This window comes from Grampus griseus (genome assembly GCF_964374135.1).
Source record: "Grampus griseus genome assembly, chromosome: 12".
NCBI classification, from domain to species: Eukaryota; Metazoa; Chordata; class Mammalia; order Artiodactyla; family Delphinidae; genus Grampus; species Grampus griseus.
Window position 1 is genome coordinate 49969816 of NC_139006.1, and position 22399 is coordinate 49992214.

The 22399-nt window shown below is 38.7% G+C and overlaps 1 protein-coding gene across 5 annotated transcripts in view; it reads left to right on the forward strand.

Moving 5' to 3' along the window:
• The window catches only part of DTNA (dystrobrevin alpha), a 394651-nt gene that overhangs the window by 326144 nt on the left and 46108 nt on the right, over positions 1–22399 (forward strand). For 3 of the 5 annotated variants that reach the window (XM_082668517.1, XM_082668516.1, XM_082668515.1), the window contains exons 10-14: positions 2510–2634; positions 7105–7188; positions 8891–8980; positions 16156–16233; positions 16797–16889. In XM_082668517.1, the coding sequence (XP_082524643.1) occupies positions 2510–2634; positions 7105–7188; positions 8891–8980; positions 16156–16233; positions 16797–16889 (470 nt within the window). Of the gene's footprint in view, positions 1–2509; positions 2635–7104; positions 7189–8537; positions 8770–8890; positions 8981–16155; positions 16234–16796; positions 16890–22399 lie in introns of those variants that run through there. The other 2 variants (XM_082668519.1, XM_082668518.1) reach the window with 2 other exon arrangements.

Genomic DNA, 22399 nt, shown 5'->3' on the forward strand with positions numbered 1-22399 from the left:
TTTTCAAGTTTGGGGGTGGTTTGTGGGAATCACCTAAAAATTATTGTTAGTTAGATTCTGGAGTTGTCTTAACTGCATGACTGGAACATGAAGGAAAGACCTGCGAGCGTGTGGGCTTAAGGATGCTGTTTCATTCTACTTTTTTAGAGGAGGGGGAGATATTAGAAAATCATCTTTTCATGAGCAGTGCAAGTGACTAACTTGCTGGAGGTGACCTGTGATACTGACCTGCTAAAGGTGACCTGCCCATGTGATGACAGTGTTCTCAGGAGCACATGGCCCTGAGTCTATGGGAGGAATTTGAGCCCGTGAGCTTGCTGTTCAGGTGGTTTACAGTTTGCTGACCTCTGTCTCAGTTCAACTCAAAGACCAGATCCAGTGATGTTGTTCTGGTGCTTCTGTGAAAGTATTGCTCTATGTACAGATTCTTTTTCGTGGAATGTGCCATCAGTCCTGCCAACTCCTCTTGGAATAGTTGTATCACAAGAAAATGCAGACTTTTTAAAAGCATTTTTTCTATATTTTAATGTGTCTCAAATCAACCTATAGTCTTTACTTAAAGAGTAACTCATTTTATTTTTACAAAGGTCTTCAGATATGCATTTTAATTGAAGTATAGTTTATTTACAATGTTGTGTTAGTTTCAGGTATACAGCAAAGTGATTGTTATACATATATGTATAATACATATAATATATTTATTCTTTTTCAGATTCTTTCCCATATAGGTTATTACAAAATATTGAGTATAGTTCCCTGTGCTATACAGTAGGTCTTTGTTGTTTATCTATTTTATATATAGTAGTGTGTATATGTTAATCCCAAATTCTTAATTTATCCCTCCCTGCCCACCTTTCCCCTTTGGTAACAATAGTTTATTTTCTATGTCTGTGAGTGTGTTTCTGTTTTGTAAATAAGTTCATTTGTATCATTTTTTGTAGGTTCCACATAGAATTGATATCATATGATATTTGTCTTTCTCTGTCTGACTTACTTCACTTAGTATGATAATCCCCAGGTCCATCCATGTTACTGCAAATGGCATTATTTCATTCTTTATGGCTGAGTAGTGAGAATATACATTTTAAATCAGAATGTTCTTTCTAGGAATTATTATTGGGAACTGATATTCAGTGCAAATATATTAATTGTTTAGCACATGTCAGATTCTGAGTTCAAGTAAGAGTTCTTCACTAAGGCATTGTATACTGAGGGCTTGATGCCAGTTCAAATGCCACCCATCACTACTGGCTATATCACATGCTGAGAATAGATATACTAGCACAGATCATGAAATACAATTTCGTATAGAACGCTGGAGGAAATACTTTCTATTTTCTTATTGTCAGCGTCTTACCAATTTTCAAATATGTTCTATTCCAAGTCCTAGAGGGTTGGTGATTATAGACTAATCATTTGTAATTGTTGTTTTATGTAAAGTCAGATAAGGAGCCTTTTCTTAGGGGTTTTGAACTCTGCAATTATATGGCAGGACAATGTCTTTACAGAGTAGGATCAGACTCCTCACGAGGACAAAGGAGCCCCAATGTTTATGGGGTGAAGAGCTGTTGTTACTGCTGTTTTAAGTGTTCTAAGAATTAAACCTCCTAGCAAAAGCCAAAGAGGGACTTCTTGGACAATGTTCCCATTACTTAGCTTTTAAAAATGAGGACAAAAGTCACTTCATTATGTTGCCAGTTATGGACTCTGTGTGTCAAAGAAAGTGACAAAATGAGAAATCGCTTCTCACAGAAAGGAAAAATTGGGGTAAAGATTTATTATATGTGGTAGGCTATTTTTGATCACCTTAGCTGTGAAATTTTAAAATAAACATTCCACTGGTCCAAATGAAAAAGAGGTAGCATGATGCTCTGGAAAGAACATAAATTCTAGAGACTCAGATTGAAGTTCCACTTTTCCGTCTAACCGGATGTATCCAGCCGCACCTGAAACATCTTGCCCCTGGATTCCCGCAAAACGTCCTACCCATCTCCTTACTTCCATTCCTATCCCCTCTCAAACCTTTTTCTGTTCTTAAAGAGAAGCAGTCCTTCTAGAATCAGGTCACCTCTGAGATTTAACCTGTTCATTGTCTCCCTCTGCATTTGAGATAAAGACCACAGTCTTGGACGCGGCTTATAAGACTTCAGTGGTCTCCCTCCTGCTTTCCTCTCCAGAACTTCCTCCATCTGGAATTACCTTCCAGTCCCCTGAGTTTTGTCAGAAGGACCCCTGCTGTTCATTAAGTCCCAGCTCAGACATCCTGAGCACAATGACTGCTTCCATTTATCACAGCATTTGCTGACACTGTGCAGCCCGAGGCAGTTACCCTGATGGCTAATTCCAAGCATTCTGGTCCCAGCAAAGAGCAAAATCCTTGACTTAGAGTAGATTATCAAAGAAGATTTCCTGAATGAATGAATGGATATCTACTATGAAAACAAATCATCTGATGAAATGTTACATAAATGTTGATGGTTATCACTTGAACCTTTCTTCTTCCTTCCAGAAATCACCCGCTAAGAAGCTCACCAATGCATTAAGCAAGTCTCTGAGCTGTGCTTCCAGCCGTGAACCTTTGCACCCCATGTTCCCTGACCAGCCTGAGAAACCACTCAACTTGGCCCACATCGTGTGAGTATCTCTACCCGCCAGACTGAGGGACAGCTTTCTTCACTGATGCGTGTGCAGATCCATACAAAGACAATTAATTTCCTATTAGTTGTCAGGGACCAAGTTTTAAATTTTATTGTCTTAAAAAAAAAGAGTGAAAGTCATGTTATTATAATTTTTTTCACGGAGAGGTATATAGTACTTCTGCCCAGATGTACAAGTATGCCCCACTGTGTAATTTACCTTGAAGTGGAAAATATTCAAAAATTTTATAATTGTAAAATAACGATGTTATTGGAGTTTGCACAATTGGACGTTAATAATCAACGGAATTACCGTGGTCAGGAAATTTTAAAGCACGCCGTACCTTAATGTCTTGTGTGCTTTGAGTCCCAAATAGAGAAGCCCTCTGTTTCCTTTCTCTGCACAGCCAGTCATCTTAAAGATGCCAGCAAGCCTAGGAATCATTGCTGTTGCTGTTGTTTTATCCCAAGTTATATAACTTTAGAAGAATCATGGCCTGTGCAAGGGAGGGTTGAAGAAGGGGTATTGGAGGGGAAGTTCATCCAAAGTATGTGTGAGTTTGGGGGGCAAAGGGAATTGGCCCAAGGAACGGTGCTACCACCCACCCCTTCCACTTCCCAAAAGCCTCATGTCGGGGGGCCTGTCTCAGGCCTGGCTGGCTCAGAAAACAGAGGAGGCTTAGGTAGAAGAAAGTATTTCTTTCTTGGGTGTTATCTTGGGCTCAGAAGAAGAAAGAAGTTCATTACCTACTTTGGGGCACAGTTAGGAGTTACGTAGTCACAAGTGTCTCAGGAAGCCTCTAGAACAGGCTTTCCCCCTCCTTCTGAACTGCCTTTCATTGTGCACACTTCAGCACTACCACGTGCACTGCAGGGCCTGTGTTTGCCTGTTGACCTCGAGAGGTTGGCTGATGGGACACATGGGTGTTAGGAATCCACCAAAGCAAGGTTCACGCTTCAGGCGGATGAGAACATAACCCATTAGAGGCACTGTGGTGCATCTCAGAGCCTTAGGAAAGCAGCCACTCTTTCCCCTAATGGACATAAACAGATCCCATCAAACCACTGTGCTGCAGCACGTCTGTGGACTTTGTATAAATCCCACAGGGCTTTGTTTGGTTTACTCTGGGTGTGTGCTGAGGGTTCATTGCCCCCAGCAATCCACACAAGTCTGGAAGCATCCACAAACTAATGTAAACTGATGCTGTAGAATGTGGTTGACTTATTTTTGGAAATTTTGCTCCCAAAAATAAGCCTTAAAGTAAACCAGGGGTAAAGAAATCTGGGAAGTGTCCCAAAGGACCAATCACCTGCAGAAAGCGAGCTCATACGAGCTGTTCTCCTGAAGTCTTGACTTACTTCCCCATAGCCAGGGACGATCACTTAGTTGCTTGTGAATGAACAAAACATAAGTGAGAGTAGGTCTGGGCTCTCTGAGCTTGGCCACGGAGTGACTGTCTACCAGCCCCCTTAGGGGCTGGTAGAACCCCTTAGGGGTTCCCCCCCAAGAGAACAGCGTTCAATCCGAGATGATGGGTGTGGGGAAGGTAGGGAGAGGATGGGGGTAAACAGCCTGGCTCTAAGAGCTTTGCAGCAAAACGGAGTTAGGATGGGGCCTCGCACTTGGAGACAGAATTAAGAAGCAAGGCCAGGGAATTCCCTGGTGGTGCAGTGGTTAAGAATCCATCTGCCAATGCAGGGAACATGGGTTTGAGCCCTGATCCAGGAAGATCCCACCTGCTGTGGAGCAAATAAACAGCCAAAAATAACTAAATTTAAAAAAAAAAAATGAGAAAGAAGTGAAGCCATGCCACACAACTTGGGTTCCGTGGAGAGTTTCAGGATTCCCCCAAAATTCTACACAAAATGTGCCTTTTTCTGGTAAAAGTTCCATGTTTAACCAGATTCTTAAAATAGTCCTTGAATCAAAACACTGATCTGTACTCACGGATAATATATTTTTCCAGGGTGAATGTCAGTTTTAAAAGACAAATTATACAAAATATTTAATTGTTGAAATAACACGCAAGAAATTCCGGATGCAGAGTGGCCAATCTCTATTAGAACAGATTTTTTACTAATTTTTAGCTTTAGACATTTTTCTATTTGTTATTCTGATGTTATTGCCCTGAACAGATATTTATGTTCCTTTTTTTTCTTTTTTTTTGGATGGGGATATCTAAGACTTCTAATCTTAAAGTATGCTGTTCATTTAGCTATTCTAAATTATAATAGGCACATAAAAGCCACTTAAGTAGTGGCATTTTGGTGTTTTGGCATTTGTTCTTAGCTATTACATTGCTTGTAAATGTTACCATGATTAACTGTCTCTATTCTATTCAATTTTTTGCTGCCAAAAGGGATACTTGGTAAGTCAATAGTCTTTAGTGTGCTTATAAAGACTTATAAGTGGTTATGAGACACAAAACAGGTGAGAGATATGAGGCTAGCTTAAAACTAATTCTGCCTTTAAGCTGAGTGCTTTCAGTTTATGAAAAGAATGCCAATTTTATAAAAATGTCCTTTGCAGACATCTTGTCCAGAAAGAAAACTTTGCACTAGGCCTCTGTGACCTTATCTTCTGGAGCTATTTCTTTTTCCTAAGACTAAATATGTTTAAAATTCCCAATGTGACCTATTTATTAGATGAGGTACCTTGCCATTTGATTGTGGAGGAAATAGGTCCCTTTGAAAACTGCTCTTTGGTGCCAAGGTTAGCCATTCTGTGTCCCAAGTTCAGCATTTTCGTGATGAACGTTAAATGTGAAGCCATTTACTAAGGAACTGCAATTTCAGCTTTGGGGTGACCAGGTTCAATAGAGTAAATTTACCAGACTAGTTAAAAAACATTCCAAATCCACTTGTTTTCTCATTTCCTAGAGATAGAGCAAGAGGAGAATATTAATAAAAAGGCAAAAGAAAACCAGAAATGTTGTCAAGTTGATTTTTTTCCACTTTTTTCAAAGTTAAAATGAAGATATTTCATTCTGCCCACTGTTTTAAAATCTGATACACCTAACTTTTCAAAATTCACAGAACAATTTGTTTAAAATTAGCATCTTTCTTATAAAGTAAAAGTGTCCTGCTCAAAGCAGAATTAGCTTTAAACTAGTCTCATGTATCACGCATATCCTAGATAAGTAATATAAAACACTAAGCTAGTTTTCAGAACTTCGGCTAATATGTTCAGAGTAGATTAAATACTGAACCTGCTATTTTGACCTCACCCAACAAAGAATGTGTCTTTAAAAAATCTGAGAAATCAGTTTAGCATTAGGTTCTGAGAACCAAAAGTGTCAATGAATTTTTGCATGTAGTGCTGACATTTCATAACCTGCCTTGCATCATGTCCATTCCCATAAATACATTGGAACAAACAAGTCTACCTTTTTCTCTTCATTGTAGAATCCAAACTAACTCTGGTTTCCTAAGATAAAAATTAAACCTTTACAACTTTTTGCTCTTAGTCAAGTTGACACAAATAGATTCTATAGGCTACTGTATTCATGTTTCGTCTTCAAAAAATTCTGTACTGTCAGACTCACATATAGAATTAGAGTGAAACTAAAATTTCCTGACTCAGAACGCTGCCCTGCCCCATCACCCATCTTCTGAACTCTAAATTCCACCTCATTGTACCGCGGAACATCTTACAGTGAACCTAAAATAAGACTAAAAACAGCTTGGAGATGAGATGGGGATCTTAGCGCTATCATTTTACCTGAACTAAGACATCAGTTATAGGAATGAAAATTGAGACAGTGGAGGACAGACATGATGCAGTTGGTGTTTAAGGTTGTGGACAATTCCAGGGAATATTGAACCCTATTTTCCTTCTCTAATCATATGAAAAAAAGTGAAGTTTTTGGGATGCCTTGCACTATATGTCCTATCCTATAGATCATCCAGATAACAGAAAGTCAGTAAATCCCTGTGGTGCTTAATTGTGTCTTCACTTAGAGCAAAGAGCGAAGAAGGCATGATACGATTTTGCAGCTGGGTCCTTACAGGCCCGGGTATCCTGGAAGAGGGCCATCGTCATGGGGAACACAGGAAGTTTCCAAAGCCTCAGGAATCTTCCTCTTTCCAAGAGGATGTAGATTCTGATTGTCATCAAGTTTTCTGAGCTTCTCTCTTTAGAAGTTAGTAGGCTGCCTCAAAATCCTCATTCTATCTGAGAATATGACTCAATGAATCACCAAGGCTCAAAGCTCATGAATAAACATTCCTGTGGTTTCTGGAGATCTTCCCCGCAATGCTTAAACAGACATTCTATCTTCTCAAGGAAATGTAACTTCCCAAAACACTTCAAGAATTGAATTGGAAAATGTAAAGTTCTGCGTTGATCCTGGGTAAGATAAGAACTCTGATCTTACCAACTCCTTTCCTTGAGAGATCGTATCGTTGTCAACTTGTGACTTTTATTTAACTTTCCATCCATTTTCCATTTAACTGTACTTTGTTTTAGGCCGCCCAGACCTGTAACCAGCATGAATGACAGCATGTTTTCCCACTCTGTCCCCTCCTCAGGAAGTCCTTTTATTACCAGGAGGTAAGTTCCAACCCTATTATAAAATAAACCTTTGGTAATGAGCCTTGATTTTGTGGCAAGAAAAATATTCTCCTTTAAGCCAAATGTAGAAGATTACTGTTAGAAACTAGTTTGTAAATATCTGTCACAAGTTGTTAATTTCATTCATTTGGATGTGTTTGAAGAGGGCTAGGATGGCTTTGGGAATGAATGTCACTTCTGGAAACTTGCATTTACAATCTATCCACAGTAAGAATGCAGGGTATATTTAAGTTTTACTGCTTACACACATGCATTCTGGCTCATTGAGAAAGTCACTTTTATAGCACTTGGAATGGCCCATTTAAGCCGGGGAATTGGAATTTCAAGATGCAACGGGGAATTACGATGGACATTCTGAAACATCTCGTAATATAAAGCTCCAGATATAAAAGAATCTTCTTCTTAGTGAACTCTAGAGTTCCTGAGGCTAGAGGCTCAAGACCAAATTTGGAAATATAGTTTCTACATAAGTAATTCATGGATAAGAACAAGAAATTTTAAAAAAAGAGGGTGGATGCATGTCTCATCTTTTTGCACAAAGATCCACTGCCCTGTAAGCAAACAGGTGAAGCAGATACTTCTCCTAAAACTAGCACAATGAACAGGCAGGGGTCAAGAGGTACACCAAGTCATTTGATCAAATATCACAAATAAAGCACCAGAGAATTATTTTAAGGAATACATGGAGAAGGCTCACAGGAAGGCAGAAACAAAGGTAAGGACAATTGGAGTGAGTAATTGAATGTAAGATTTCAAATGCCTTTCGGTAGGAAACAAATGGCCTCATGTTTCAAAAACAAACATAATCAATCTTTTCCCTGAAGAGTTGCTGAGGTACCAATTTCCCTGTAATATCCTGGTACGTTCTAGTGAAGATTTGCAGACAGTGAGACTCAGAACACTGTTGATTTTTTCTCCGAGTTCCTGGATTTGTCCATCAGCAGGAACCTGAGATGAAGGTGTTCCCCATAATTGTAATCAGGGGAATAAACAGAATGGTGTTTCCCGCTATAAATTAAGCAAGTCTGTCACAGATAGAAATGGGAAGGCAATAGAACTGCATAACATCCACAGTGAAATCCTATGGTTGAAGCCCAGTTTGTTCCTTTCAGCACTCCGTTTCAGAGCCACCAGCAGATTAAACCACATTTTCTAAGACAAAATCATAAACTGTAAAGTCTATTAGAAACATGGGCCTGTGCCTCTATCTTGGGACGATCTGGCGTGATGTTAACAAAGATATGCTTTTATTAGGAAGCTCTGCATTCTGCAAATGTCAAGCAGAGATAGACCCCATCCTTACTGAAGGTCATTTTATATCATTTCAGCTTGGACGGTGCTTTATGATGGATGCGTCTAGATGGATAACATGGCTTCTTCTACTCTAAAATATTCCTATAATATTTTGAGCTGTTCTGGTTCCTCCAGGGGGCACGGTGCCCCAAAATATGATCATTTCCCTTTCTTCCCATTTTCAGTCCTTCTGGAATGTTCCCTCTGAACCTCAAGCACGTTGTTTAAAGTTCGCAGTTCTTCCTGTCGTCATGGAGGTTGGCCTCTGGTTTCTGTTTTAAGGGTGCCGTTCAATAAAGCTGTGTACACAGAACGTCTTTCCTCTCTGAGTGGGCCTTGCTCTGTCCATGGGAGGTTTTAACGGGGTCTCATTGTTTGCATCCCTCAGGTTACCTGAGGGGATAAGTGCATCCAGCCCTGTGGCTGAGGAGCATTCGCTCATAAAGCTGTATGTAAATCAGCTTGACCACAGCGCACGGTCAGTATCCCAGCCCTGAAGCACTAATCATAGTAGTAGTTCCGTAGCTAGACCGCTAGTCCTACTTCATCACTAAAATCCTCTTGTAGTATGCTTTGGTGGAGATACAGGTCTTCTGGGGTTTCATGAGATTCCTTTGAGAATTTCCAACTTGAGCTGGACTGGTCAGCTCTTTTTCTCTTTTCCACTTTTCCGCTTCTTTTACTGATTTTATGTCTTCATGCCAGTATGTATGAGATGAGTAAATATGAAGAGTACCATGTTGGATCTCCTTCTTTGGACGATTCTCTGCTTTGGTACAGTTTGCAAGACCCCAGCTGGTGATTCCTTAGACTCTTGTATTAAAGAGCCTCTTGGAATGATTTTAGCACTAACTGTGTGAGATCAGGACAACGTCACATGGTTGGACCATATTACGGTAAAAGACTTGAGGATTTACATCTTTCTGTCCTCCTGGGCTTGGGCCATTTTCCCCCAGGTAGGGCAGTCTGATTCCTATTAAAGTAGCAATTTCACAACCAATTTCATGCTCTTAGTGTTTAATTTCTACCAGTTGATAATGCTGGTGGCGATCTCCTGTTTATTTCTTAGCCATGTCCATACGCTAAGGTTGATGGAAACCATCATGCCAAATGTAGGCATAAGTTAAAGCCCCTAATCTTCCTACAGTTGGCACTTAACCAAAGAAATAGGACCTAGAGCTCTGCCCTCACTCCTACCCCACCCCAACTGCCCCCTGTTAAAACCGGATAAAAACTAAAACCTAAACAAACCAAGAGTGGTGCTGGTCAGTGTTGAGGCTGCATTAAAAAAGTAAGGAAGTTTACCATGCAGATACTTTATTTAGCCTGAGTTTTTGGTCTTTGGTATTGTGACAGATCTTACAGAGATAAAGCAGAATAAGGATGAATTGAAATCACTACTCCAGAATCCTCACTACAAACTCCTGGCATTCCTCACATAGAGTCCTTTGCAAGCATACACTTTGATCTTCAAAAGGCACTAGGGCCTATCTTTGAAGTCTTTTGACATCCTGGTAACCTAACTCACACAAATTTATGAGGGTATACTACCACCATCTGCCCCATCCCCTGTTCTGATATCCGTTTCTAGCTATATCCTTGAGTCACTTTTCCCTTAACTTAAAAGAGGGAATTCTCAAAGGCACTCTCCCTTAACCCTTTGAAGTCTTCGTGTGTGTGTGTGTGTGTGTGTGTGTGTGTGTGTGTGTGTGTGTGTGTATGTGTGTGTATACTCAATGCTGATTAGCAGTTAGGCACAGTATGGATCAAATGACACAATTCATGGACAAATTCACTTCATTCATTTTCTTGATCATAACTATATCCCTAAACCTAGATTGTTTTCTTATAAATGCATGAATTTATAGGAAAAGAACAACTAGATCAATGGAAATTTATCATTACCACTAGGAAGAGAACGCCAATATATGATGTATGATTGGGCAGCCAACATTAAGCTTATGAAAGATAGCCTGCCATTATGGCAAATATTATTGCAAGAGCTGACCACAAAGCCCTTCTCCCCCTCACTGCACACAGCATTATGCCTTTGAGCTTCTGCTGTTGGCATCAGGCCCCCTCTGTAAAATCTTAATTATCTTGCCAAAATCCTCACCTCATTTACGTGAGAGAGAGCTGACCAGTCCTTTCCATTTGGAAAATATTTCATTAGTTATGGCTATTATGGCCATTTCTTCATTAGCTACAATAAGGACATTCTAAAAATTTGAATGGCTAGATACTTTTACCTCCAGTTTTAGAAACTTCTCTTAAAGATTTTACAGATATTTTTATAAATACAACCTCTCAAGTCTTAACCACTCACAAAAAGAATCACTTTGGCTATTATATCTAGCCAGAACTGATCACTCTCCCAAATATGAGAACATTGCTTATGATTCATAGAGTGTGTTGAACACAATCTAATATGCTATTTTCTGGTTTGTCTGAAAAGCATTTGGTTAATTACTAATACTGTATTAGGTCCAGGGGTGCCTATGGGGAAGGTACACTGCCTTCCCCACGCACTTTCAAAATCCTGATTCTTCCCAATGCAACAGCCTTTGTGAGCTATATTTGTGGGTTGACTGGTTGTTCAGTTGGTTGATTTGTTTGGGTTTTCAACCACAGAAAGGCTAATTCTTGTGTCTTTTTCAGTTTTTTCAAATACTTTGCTTTCCCTAATCCAGATTTTTAATCTGACATGTAATGTTCAAACTAAATTTTAAACACTTGTGTTTTGGTAATCAAAAGTGAATAGAAATAAAATTGAGGTACTGAATTCAAACTTTGCTTCTGAAAATCAGTTTTCTCCATGCTCAGTATTTTCTAAGGCGAAAGTCCATCCCTTTTCAGTCAGGAAAGAAGGTAAATTTATAAATCAGCATCATAAAATAGATGCATTTATAAATCAACCTCAACTGAAGATTTCTTCATTCTTTCCACACTTTCTGGGCATGTTGTATGAAATTTGAAATAAACACTCTCTGCAAGTAATTATTTATTCCATGTAGCCCCAGAGCTCCACTAACATGCTAGATTTTTTTCGAACCTGAATTAAACTGGTCTTCGCACTCAACTCTATTTCCTATACTAAAATGTTAGTGTGTACTTAAATCTGCTGTCACCTCTTCTTCCCTTTGATAACCTTTATTCTCTTACTAGAGTTGCTTTAGCGGCTGTCTGTGTGTGCTCTGTACCCAGCAAACTTTTCTAGAGCATCTTTTGGCAAAAACACAATTGATACAGCTTGATACTATCTGGGGGACAGCATAGTAAATGTAGTGAATCAAATATGACCTAAGAATTATTATTTCTTCCATGGTATCTGCTTAAGGAGGTTTGACTTTCATGCCAGCCTGAATTGATGACAACTCATTTTCCCACTGAGACACTAAGCTATTTTTTAATGCTTGTTTGCTGATTTGCGTGTGGCAGGTATTTTATGTTTCAGATCAAAGACGTTGAAAGCTAGAAAACGAAAGGGGAAAAAGAGTTTTTCAAGAAATTATCTCTTGGTGAAACTGACTTGTGGACTCTTTTTTATTTAAAACTAATTTATTTAAATTAGCTTGATGACCTTGGTGTAGATTGTTTTAAATACATTGAGAAGCAAAATGTTATTCCCAATTGACAGTCAGCTAAGGAGGGAGCCAAGTTTACAAGTCATTCTTCACAAAGCCCAAACACCAACAAGTTTATCAATCATTTAAGAATCAATAAAAAAGTAAATCTCTCTTCTTAATTTGCCATGGTTCAAATACCATTTTCCATTTAACCATTGTGATGATAATCATGCCACATGACATAATTTGTTTATATTATATTGTTGCTCTGTGCAGGACTTTTATTTAAATCCTTTTATTTTCCTGTTCAATAAAAGAAAAAAATATTTGGCCAGAGCTAATATAATAACACAGCATAAGCAGAAGTGGTTTTCAAAACTATATGGCAGGTTTAAGCAAAAATCCAGGGAACATTTGTGTGTTATTTTGTTACCTTAGAGTACCCCCAAAATGTTTGCACTTAAGCAAAATCCTGGCATCAGTTGTCATTCTCCAAAACGAAAGGGTGAATTTAAATAAATAAATATGAAATATTTTGAAATTGTACTAATCTTCCAGAACGCATTATGCCAGTGTGTGTGTGTGTGTGTGTGTGTGTGTGTGTATGAAAATTTTTGGAAGAAGGCCATTTATCTTTACATATGTTCTTTTCCAGAGTATAAAAAGGAATTGGTGAGAAAATAAGAGAATTTTTTTTTTAGAAAAGAATAATCTAAAGGAATATTTCCAGCCTCTTTTCTTTCAGCAGAACACATGAAATTCAAATTTCACCTTGTCATACCCTCCAGGTATGATTGTCAACCACACCCAATAATGAAAATATGTGTGCTGAAGGAGGTGTTTGTACATTGGCAGGGCCTGGTGAAAAGAAAATAACGACAATAAGAAAAAGAGACGTGTATACACACAATTTTAGGGATGGTAGCATTGCTTCTCCTTGGGACTCAGATTAGAAAAGATTTATCACCCACAGTCAAGAGGAGCCCCAGGTTGTTAGCAGTTTCCGAGGTTAAAAGGAGGAATGCATTTAAATTTGAAGACGGGACATGCAGAAGATGGAGAAATTTCCAGAGCTAGAGCTGCAGGAAAGCCATTGGCACGTTTGGATGCACTGACATGCTGGAAGCAATCACTTCTTGATAAGGCCCTAGGTTCCAGTGTTGCCTGATCCCAAAGCCCACAACGAATTGGAAATATCACCAAACTTCTCCAGCCAGACTGCCAGAGCTACAAAATGAAAGTTTAAGCATCCAAATTATTCTATAAAATATCGTGAGTGTACCTTGCTTTGAAGAGATTATCATAAATTACCTGATGTCACTACCTTTGCAACAACTCAGGAGAAAATTTTTTTCACGTTGCTTCCCTTCTTCAAGCTCCTTGGGAGCTGCAGAAGAAATTCTGGTGAAGATACTTCATGTGAACAGTCTTTATAGACCCAAGTTTTAAGTGAAACCTGCCTCCTGGTCTGCTCTCTAAGTTCTTGATCCATTTCATTTAGAAAGAGTGCTTTTTTTAATTCTTGTTTTCATCATGCACTTGGCTTCCTCTATACATGGTCATGTTTTCTGCTTCCCAGAAATAAATGATTAGGAGGAGAATTCAAGGCTAGTTCTAGGTAGTACAGAAACTATGTGGGCACTGAGTACCAAAAGTCAGAAATGCTCTTGGCACTAGATGCTAACAGCTTTAGCAAAATGAGATAAATGCAGAGAATATCATCCCCATATATTCCAAGAACTGGTTTTCCCAAGGATTCATGTGGGAAAGGAAAGGAACATGAAAGGATTTAAATGATGCCTTCAAACCAGCACTGGCAAGGGCCAAGGCAAAGAAAATGGCAACGAAAGGACAAGACGTGTATATGGAGACATCTGCTCATCCCTTTGCGGAAAGAAGGGACTTGGAGAGAGCAGGGGAGACAGGCAAGTGGCGTAGAGGAAGGAGAGAGGGGCCCAGAGAATTGGAGAGAAAGAAAGAATGAGCCACCAGAGGAAAATCAGGGCAACTGCTCACTTCCTGCTACCAGCCCTGCCCATGCTGATGTCAGCAGGGTTCCTCCAGTGCCAGTGCTCATTAGTAAGTGGTGGGACACATTTCTGCAGCTTTATTGACACATCACCTTCCTCCCATAAGACGTCACCAGAGTAACTTATAACAAGCATATCCTCGTGGTTGATCCTCCCGTGTTTCTTTTTTTTCCTTCTTGCACATTCATCATCAGAGGTTGTAACTGTATAATTATTAGGCCTTTGATTTAAGGAAATAACACAATTTCTGGGATTCAAGGGGAAAAGTAGCGTATGTAACAAGGCAGAGAAATGGTTTCATTTGGAGGGAAGAATTCTTAATATTTCACACAGTGTTTTGAGTGGTTTTACAGGCATCTGAAATCAATTATAGAGTGGGTAGATCTATCTTGTATTATCAAAAAAAAAAAGTTGGGGGAGGTGATTGGGCAGCAGTGAGACCGTAGTTACTAGATAATGAGCTGTACTTCAGGAGACAAGGTTTGGAATGCTGTCTTGGTGGGATGGTGGGAAAACATCAACTCCAGTGGCTTAAGATGCTTATTTGCTCCTGATGGGCAGGTTTCATAGTCTTTGAAGGTGCAGATCAATATGCTTTAAAAAAGAATTAACTTCATCAGGAAAGCAAATTCTCCTAGAACATTGATTTCATTGTTAAGGTCAATTTTGTTTGTGTGCAGTTGTACTTTTTGAGTAATGGGTGCATTCCTGAAAAGCTGAGTAAAGTCATGATATTCAACAAACATGAATGCCTACTCTATACTAGATGTTTTCTTTATAGATCAAATTTGATTTTAAATTTACCAGAAGCCTCACGATTTAAGGAATCTTGTAGTATATACTATTATAAAACAAGAATTCCAATTATACCGTGCATAATTCTAATGTGATATTCATTTATAAGTTGCTATATTTTGTGCTTTGTGGTCTGAAAAAGTGGTACTTTGTAGTAAAACTTTTAAAGTTTTTAAGATTTTTAACTGCTTTATTAAGCATTCTTATATATATATATAGATTTATAACTTCTTGAAAAGTTACGGAAGTTTGTGGTAAAAATCTAATAATTTCAATGCAAGTAATTAAAAACTTGGTATTCAAACAAAGTCAGTCACTTAATTTTTGTATTCTCCATGAAGGGAGAAAGGAGTAGTTTTAAGTACACCAGTGTTGCAGGGCAAATTGTTAACCTACAAAAGAACAAGCTCTCTTTAAGCACATTACAAGTACAGTTATAGAACTAAGAATCAATATCATATTTCCCAATGAACATGCCTATTCATTATAGTTATAAATTCATTTATATTATATAAATTTTGGGTGCCTTTGGCTTGGCCACACTTTATTATTATTTATATTTCTATTTTCCTTTAATAAAACTACATTAAACTTTTTAATTTTTCATTAAAATTGCCAATTAAAGTGAGTGTTCTTCCTAATAAATCTAAAATGATAAGAATTTGCCCTATTGATTGGACTCTTCTTCACCAGTTATAGACACAAGGAGGATGAATATATGTTTATAAGGCTCAAAGGTTTATTTCTCTGTTTCTCTGAAAGTTTTCTTCACAGCTTCACAGGTGACTTGTGCCTAAAGCAGCAAAACACTTTTAATATGACACCCATCTCTAGGTAATTTTCAATTCTCTGTTCAACACAGAAAGTCGGAGAATAGAGGGCAGGCTGGAGAAATAAGCTTCTTGTGTGGGATCTGAAGGCTGGCAGGACTTAGTGAACTATTGGACTGTGTACAGTCTGTCATGAACGCTGGATGAATTGTCATTGTGTCTGGGCATATGCAATCTATTTGTTTAGCAAATAGCAGAGGTCAAATCTGGGATCATAGCGGCTTGTGTAATTGTAATTGTGGTTCTCAGGCCAGGTTGCTACTCCTAGTTCAGCTATGTGGAAATCTGAAAACATCTTGAACATTTCAAAGTAATGAAAGAGCTCTCCAAATGGAGCTTGGAAGTAGTCTTGGGAGTTTCTGTTGCCAGTTTCTATTCTTGAATGCATTGCCGAGTTTACGCTCTTCTTGGCTTTCCCATCTTATTAACCAGCTCTCCTCCCAAGGACAGTGAAGTCGAGCAGAGCAAACTGCTGGCTAGGGCTGCTCCAGCTTTGCTGAAGGGCAAAGGGTAAGTTAAAGCCAGAGTGTTCTGGAACCCTGAATTAACTAAACTAAAAATGCTGATTTCTTGTGTCAAAGATGCTTTGTGTTTGAAAGACCGTCTTTGATTTAGTCAAAGCAGCTCTGTTATAACCCCATTAACAGCACCAAGTAGTTATTTTGAGTAGACACATCTGTGTTCTTACTCGCTTTCCCTGATTTCCTTTTCCTTTTTTGAAGTGACTAAGCTTCAGATTTGATTTTCCAAAGGATAATCTTTGCTTGCAACCTATTTCAGTGTATTTACTGTACAAATGAATTTCTTGGCCTTAGTGGTTTGAAGAATGCAATTCTGTTTTCTTAAAAGTTACTTGACCTAAGTGAAAATCTATTTTTAAAGAGAGTGAAATGGCATTGTGAATTTCATTGCTTGGATTTTGCTTGTGTTTCTTCATAGAACATCGCTTAGTTTTCCTTTACTTGCTTGGTTTTCTAGATGCCTTTTCGACCACAAACTCACTCCTACCTGCCCTGCTTATTTCTGTCCACCTGTCCTAACAACACCCTTTCTTTCCTCCTGCCCTGTTTCAGGATACAGTACAGTCTGAATGTGGCAGACAGGCTAGCTGATGAACATGTTCTCATCGGGTTGTATGTCAACATGCTCCGGAACAACCCATCATGGTTAGTGCAGGTTTGGCTGCTTGACTGTCCTGCGAGAGAGAAACAGTCTGATCTCTTGACAAGCAGTCTCAGCAAGGGGCAAAGTCACTGGATGCCAGAGGTGTCACTAAAGCATTTTTTTAACTGATCCAATTAAAATGTCTTGTGATATTACTTGGGACACTGCCCATTAATGTACCATAGAATTCACATTTTTGTTTATATCTTAGCTAAAGGGACAACTCATGTAAGCGGGTGCTGTGCTAAATATTAGCATCTAGGGAGATGCAAGACTCTGGGTCCCACCGGTCAGTTCTGTGTTACATGTGCCATGTCAAATTACTACATGACAGTGATTCAGGAATTTGTCTTATTCCAAGGACTTGTGTGTTTCTACTGATTTGGAGAATAATCCTGCATTCCCTTAAGATAGAAGTGAAGAAGAGGAAAAGTGATAGGATGGGATTATACCATGGAAATCATTTCATCAACAATGATAACAGTGGGAGAAATTGTCTTTCGACTCTTCTCTTACAAATGTTTCAGGGTAGCCATCCTGATACAGCCTGCTTTCAAGTCCCACAGTATTCAAAGCTTACTTTCCAATGTGTTAAATGTGTGAATTCAGATAGCCTTATATAATAGAATAAAGGCATTCCTAGAGTTTTTCCCTTTCTATTTTAGTTGTGACATAGTAGATTCCTCCCATTGGTTCAAGTTAGTTAATAATAAATATACATTTTCAATTTGAATGAAAATAAATGCACAAACTGTATAATTATCACGTTTCATCCTAGTTTAGACAACTGTTTTACAAATATGTTTAGCAAACCAGTTCCTTAGAAATATTCTATTTTACTTAATAACCCTAATACATTTTCTCTGAACTGAGAGCCTATGGATTTTTTGCCATTATAACTATTAAGTGAGCCAATGGGTTAAATTGCCTTTAAAATTGGTCCCCTTTCTTCTACTGTGTCACAGAAAGCATCCCTCAAACATTTGGCATTCATCACCCTCACCACTTGGTATTGTTAACCATGTCTTTGTTTCTAGAACTTTCCTCCCTTGATGCCTTAGAACTATTTTTTGCAAGATTAGTACATGAGGTGACTTTAGGTGATACACTGATGAACATTTATTTGTTTTAATAGTTATATATTTATCTTAATTTGAACTTTTAAAAATATATGTATATAACCAGTGTACTGGTTTAATTTTATACTATATGCTACTCTTTCAGGAGATAAAAATGGACTCTTCAGCTAAGCCCATCTCTTTGTTCAAATTTTCCCGGCTTGTAGATCGAACAGTTCCTCTTCTTTCTTACATCTCACCCTCTCAAAACTACGAGTGGAGTGATGGTTTTCATCTTATTCCCAGTGAATTTGGTTCCCCAATGTTATATGGTAGCTGAAACAATAGAACTAAATACTAAATTAACGCCCCCCCAAAATTTGTGTTGGTAATCTTCAAAGCAGGATATAGTCGATAAAGAGTCAATCATGTCTGAATGCAATGATGTGATCTCACACCCTGTCCTCTCCTGTCCTTTGGAGTGTGTGTCCAAAATTCTAGCACACTCTGGTTATTTCCACCACTCTTCTTTGACCTTTTCTTAATTAAAGTTGTAACAGAGAAATCTCCAAAGAGGAAAGTGCAGAGTTTGTCACTCCCAGCCCTTTTCCCTCCTCAAGTGGTTAATCATATTGACTTGATGGTCACTTAAGACTGTAAAACGGTCTCAGTAGAGACACCTTACATCGACTTGATGAAAGATAGATGTGACTTGTATTTTGAAAACAAAGCAGAATTTAAGACTGATCAATGAAGCTGACTCAGTTTTAAAAGCTACTGCCCTCCATAATTCTCATCACTTTGTTCCATCCTTAAAAAATTCCAACTTCTCTTTTCTCAGTTTGCTCCTTCCCTTTCCTTTCTGTTTAATTAGATCCTAACCATTCCCCACATCTGCCAGGATTCTGTAAGCGATGCAGTGATGTGTCCCCTCCTTTATCATCATTATAGCTCTGATGCTTAACCGTCATTCAACTGTGGTGAGATCTATAACGGTAGTAATTACAAGAGCCACCATTTTTTAAAGCATTTGCCTCATGATAAGCACTGTGTTTAAAACTTTATTTACATAATTTCTCCTGGTCCTTAGATAAGCCGGTAAATACTCTCATCCCCATTTTATCGATCAGTAAAGGTATCAGTTTAGAGAGTTTACATGACTCTCCCACAGGCACATAGCTACTACACAGTGGGGCCGGGATTTCAATTTTTATCTAGCTGATCCCAAACTCATAACCACTGTGATACATTGCATCTTATAAAACCTACATAAATGCATGCCCTCCAGAAAGCTCTTCTGGACATTCCACAGCTGCATCCACCACATCTCTATTTACTGAAATTGCATATCCCATTGTATTATTTGTATTTCATTTTAACAAATATTTTGAGCACACACTAGTAATAGAAATAGTGGTTGTTCATAAGTTACCAATTATGTATTTAGTTCTGTGCCTTGTGATTTCTCATTTTAGTTGTAAGCTTCAAAAAGACAAAAATTTTCTCTTCAGCCTCTTGGACCTCATCACAGCAGCCAGAATATGAATAATAAATTTTACATTTATGAAGTGCTTCAAAAATGACAAAGCCCTTTCCCACACATTATTTAATCTGCTTGTCAAAGCCCTGTAGGTTTAGATATTATTATTGCCATTTCACTGATAAGAAAATGCCCGGTTACAAGACATCAAGTGACTTATCCAAGGTCACCTGCCAGCAAGGTCTTCTGATATTGAGTCTCATCTGTTTTCCACCTCATACCTCGGCCTTCCTGTCTGTGCACCCTTCATGAGATGGTCTATAAAGAGAAATTTAATAGTTGTTCTTGCTTGAAAGGTGTGTTTTTGTAAGTATTCATATATGCTCCTAATTCACTCAGTGTAGGGGCCTTCTCCCCTATATCAACTGCTTAGCACAATGGGAAACTGACTCATCTGTAAATAGTTTGCTGCTAAATTAAAGATATTCTTAGGTGCCCTTGCTGGTTCTGATGTCAGATAAGCCAAATAAATAAACTGTAGATCAAGGGCAAAGTCCTACTGTCTTCCTAATTCCTAAGTGAAGTTTTAAAAGCCTTAATGGTTTTCAAGCACCTTCTTCACTGGGGGAGGAGAGGTCTCAGAGTTATCCAGTGAGGGCTTTTTCTGGCCTCTCCTAAAGCTTATCAAGTGCCCAGGCTTGCTAGTGGTTTATAGGACAGATGGTGGCAGGCAGACCAAAGGAGGTTGCAAACCAGCCCAGAACTTCCAACTCTAACCATAGTTTTAAGCCTTGATACTTACCAGTCAGAAGCTTCTGGCACGTTTCTCTCAACTCTGAAAAGGCCCCTTGTGTAAGGGAGGGAAGCAGTACCGTGAAAGGGTACAGTCTATACTTTGACGTCATGATCGATTGCTGTCACTTTGTTAGACCCCTGATCTCATATAATTAGGTTGATATCTGTCCTGCTTATGTTTTTCTCAAGTACAAGAAATGGGACATTTTGACGCCTATTTCCGGGTTTCACGTACGAGGTCTAAGTTGTTACTTGCTCACTTGCTTCCTTTACTAGAGTCCTATGGCACTTAGTTCACAGCCCAGACCCATCACCGGGGCTGCAAGCCTGTGTGTGATCTAGCCCTCGCCTACCCCTCTCCCAGCCCCAGCTCTCATGGGGTTCTCCCACTCAACCACAATATTTAGTCACATCAGCTTTTCATCAGTTCCTAAAAAAAATTCCTAAAACTGCCTCAAAGACCATGATACTAGTTCTTCCCCTATGCCTAGAACATTCTTCCCCATTTTCCTCCTGCCCTTTCCTTCCACACACACATGAACTGGCTCCTTCTCTGGCTTCCAGACCCTGATTAAAGGCACCTACCTACTCAGGTAGGTCTCCCATATTAGTCTGATCATGGAATACTATTTATTTCATTCTTGTCATAACTGTTATCATTGGTTCCTTGGTTGGTTGGTTCACTCCTACCTTCCTCTTGTGGGGCAGACCTTCTCGGACTTGTTTGCCACCATCTCTCTGGCACCTAGCACAGTGCCTGGCACACAGTAAGTGCCCAATAAATGTCCATTGATGTTGGAGAATATTGATAGTGCCACAGATATAAAATTCCCGCTCACCCTAAACAAAATTGTTAGGAGTCCTCAGAAAATCTTTTTTACTAGAAAAATACTTTTTGCTATTAAAAAAATCACCTATTATAAATTAACCCTGAAATTGAACATTTAGTATAAGAGTATAAAATAGGTGAAAAAGTAAAGTATTAAACTTGACTTGGGTAGAAGTGATAAATGTGGATAAAGACGAGAAGCAGCAATTCACTGATGTGACAAAAGCAACTAATAAGGGGCAAAAAAAAACCTAAAAGTGATGTTGGGCAAAAAAATTTTTTTTTAATTTTTTAATGTTCTCTGACATTTTCCACTTTGTATCAGTTCACTATGGCTACTGTAACAAAGTACAACAGACTGCATGGCTTGGACAACAGAAGTTTATTTTCTCACAGTTCTGGAGGCTAGAAGTCTAAGACCATGGAGTCTGCAGGGCTGCTTCTGCTAAGGCCTCTCTCCTTGGCCTGCAGATGGCTGCCTTCTTGCTATGTCCTCACATGGCCTTTTCTCTGTGCACATACATCCTTGTTGTCTCTTCCTCTTCTCATAAGGACACCAGTCATATTGGATTAGGCCCCCACCCTTATGACCTCATTTAACCTTAATTACCTCTTTAAATTCCCATCTCCAAACACAGCCACATTCTAAGGCACTGGGGATTAGGGCTTCAACACATGAATGTGAGGAGAGACAATTCAGTCCATAGCATGCTTCTACACTGAATCCACTGAATTGTATGCCTTTAATATTTTTAATGTGTAGGCTAAGATTTGACTGACTCTTTTCAGTAAATGTTGTGATTTTGAAAAGTATAAGTTTATTGCAAGCTGCAGAAAGGAAAAGAAATTATTATCCACACATATTGAAAAGTATCTTCTTTTATGAGTTTTCATTTCCTTGTTAACACTACTCCTTTTCTTTTGTAAAATGTTTAGGACCTTCATTTATAGAACTAGACTTCTGAGAAAAACATTTCCTTAGAATCCTAAAAATGTAAACCTTCTAAAGAATGTCAGAAGTGAGCCAACCTTTATTTGTCCAACTAATTCTTGGGTAGTTCCTGCTATGTTCTAAGCACTGTGCAAAACACTCAAGTTCCAAGGGTGAAGAGATTGAACCATTCTGTCCTCAAAGAAGTTACAGTTTAGTGAAGGATAAAGACAAGTGAAAAGGGCAATTAAAATGCAAGAAGAATGCAACATCATTTATAAAGTAGTCTTGCTTTTTTTTTTTTTTTTAGCAATAGAGACGCAGACAGAGAGAACGGACTTGTGGACATGGGGGGAAGGGGAGGTGGGATGAATTGGGAGATTAGGATTGACATATATACACTGCCATGTGTAAAATAG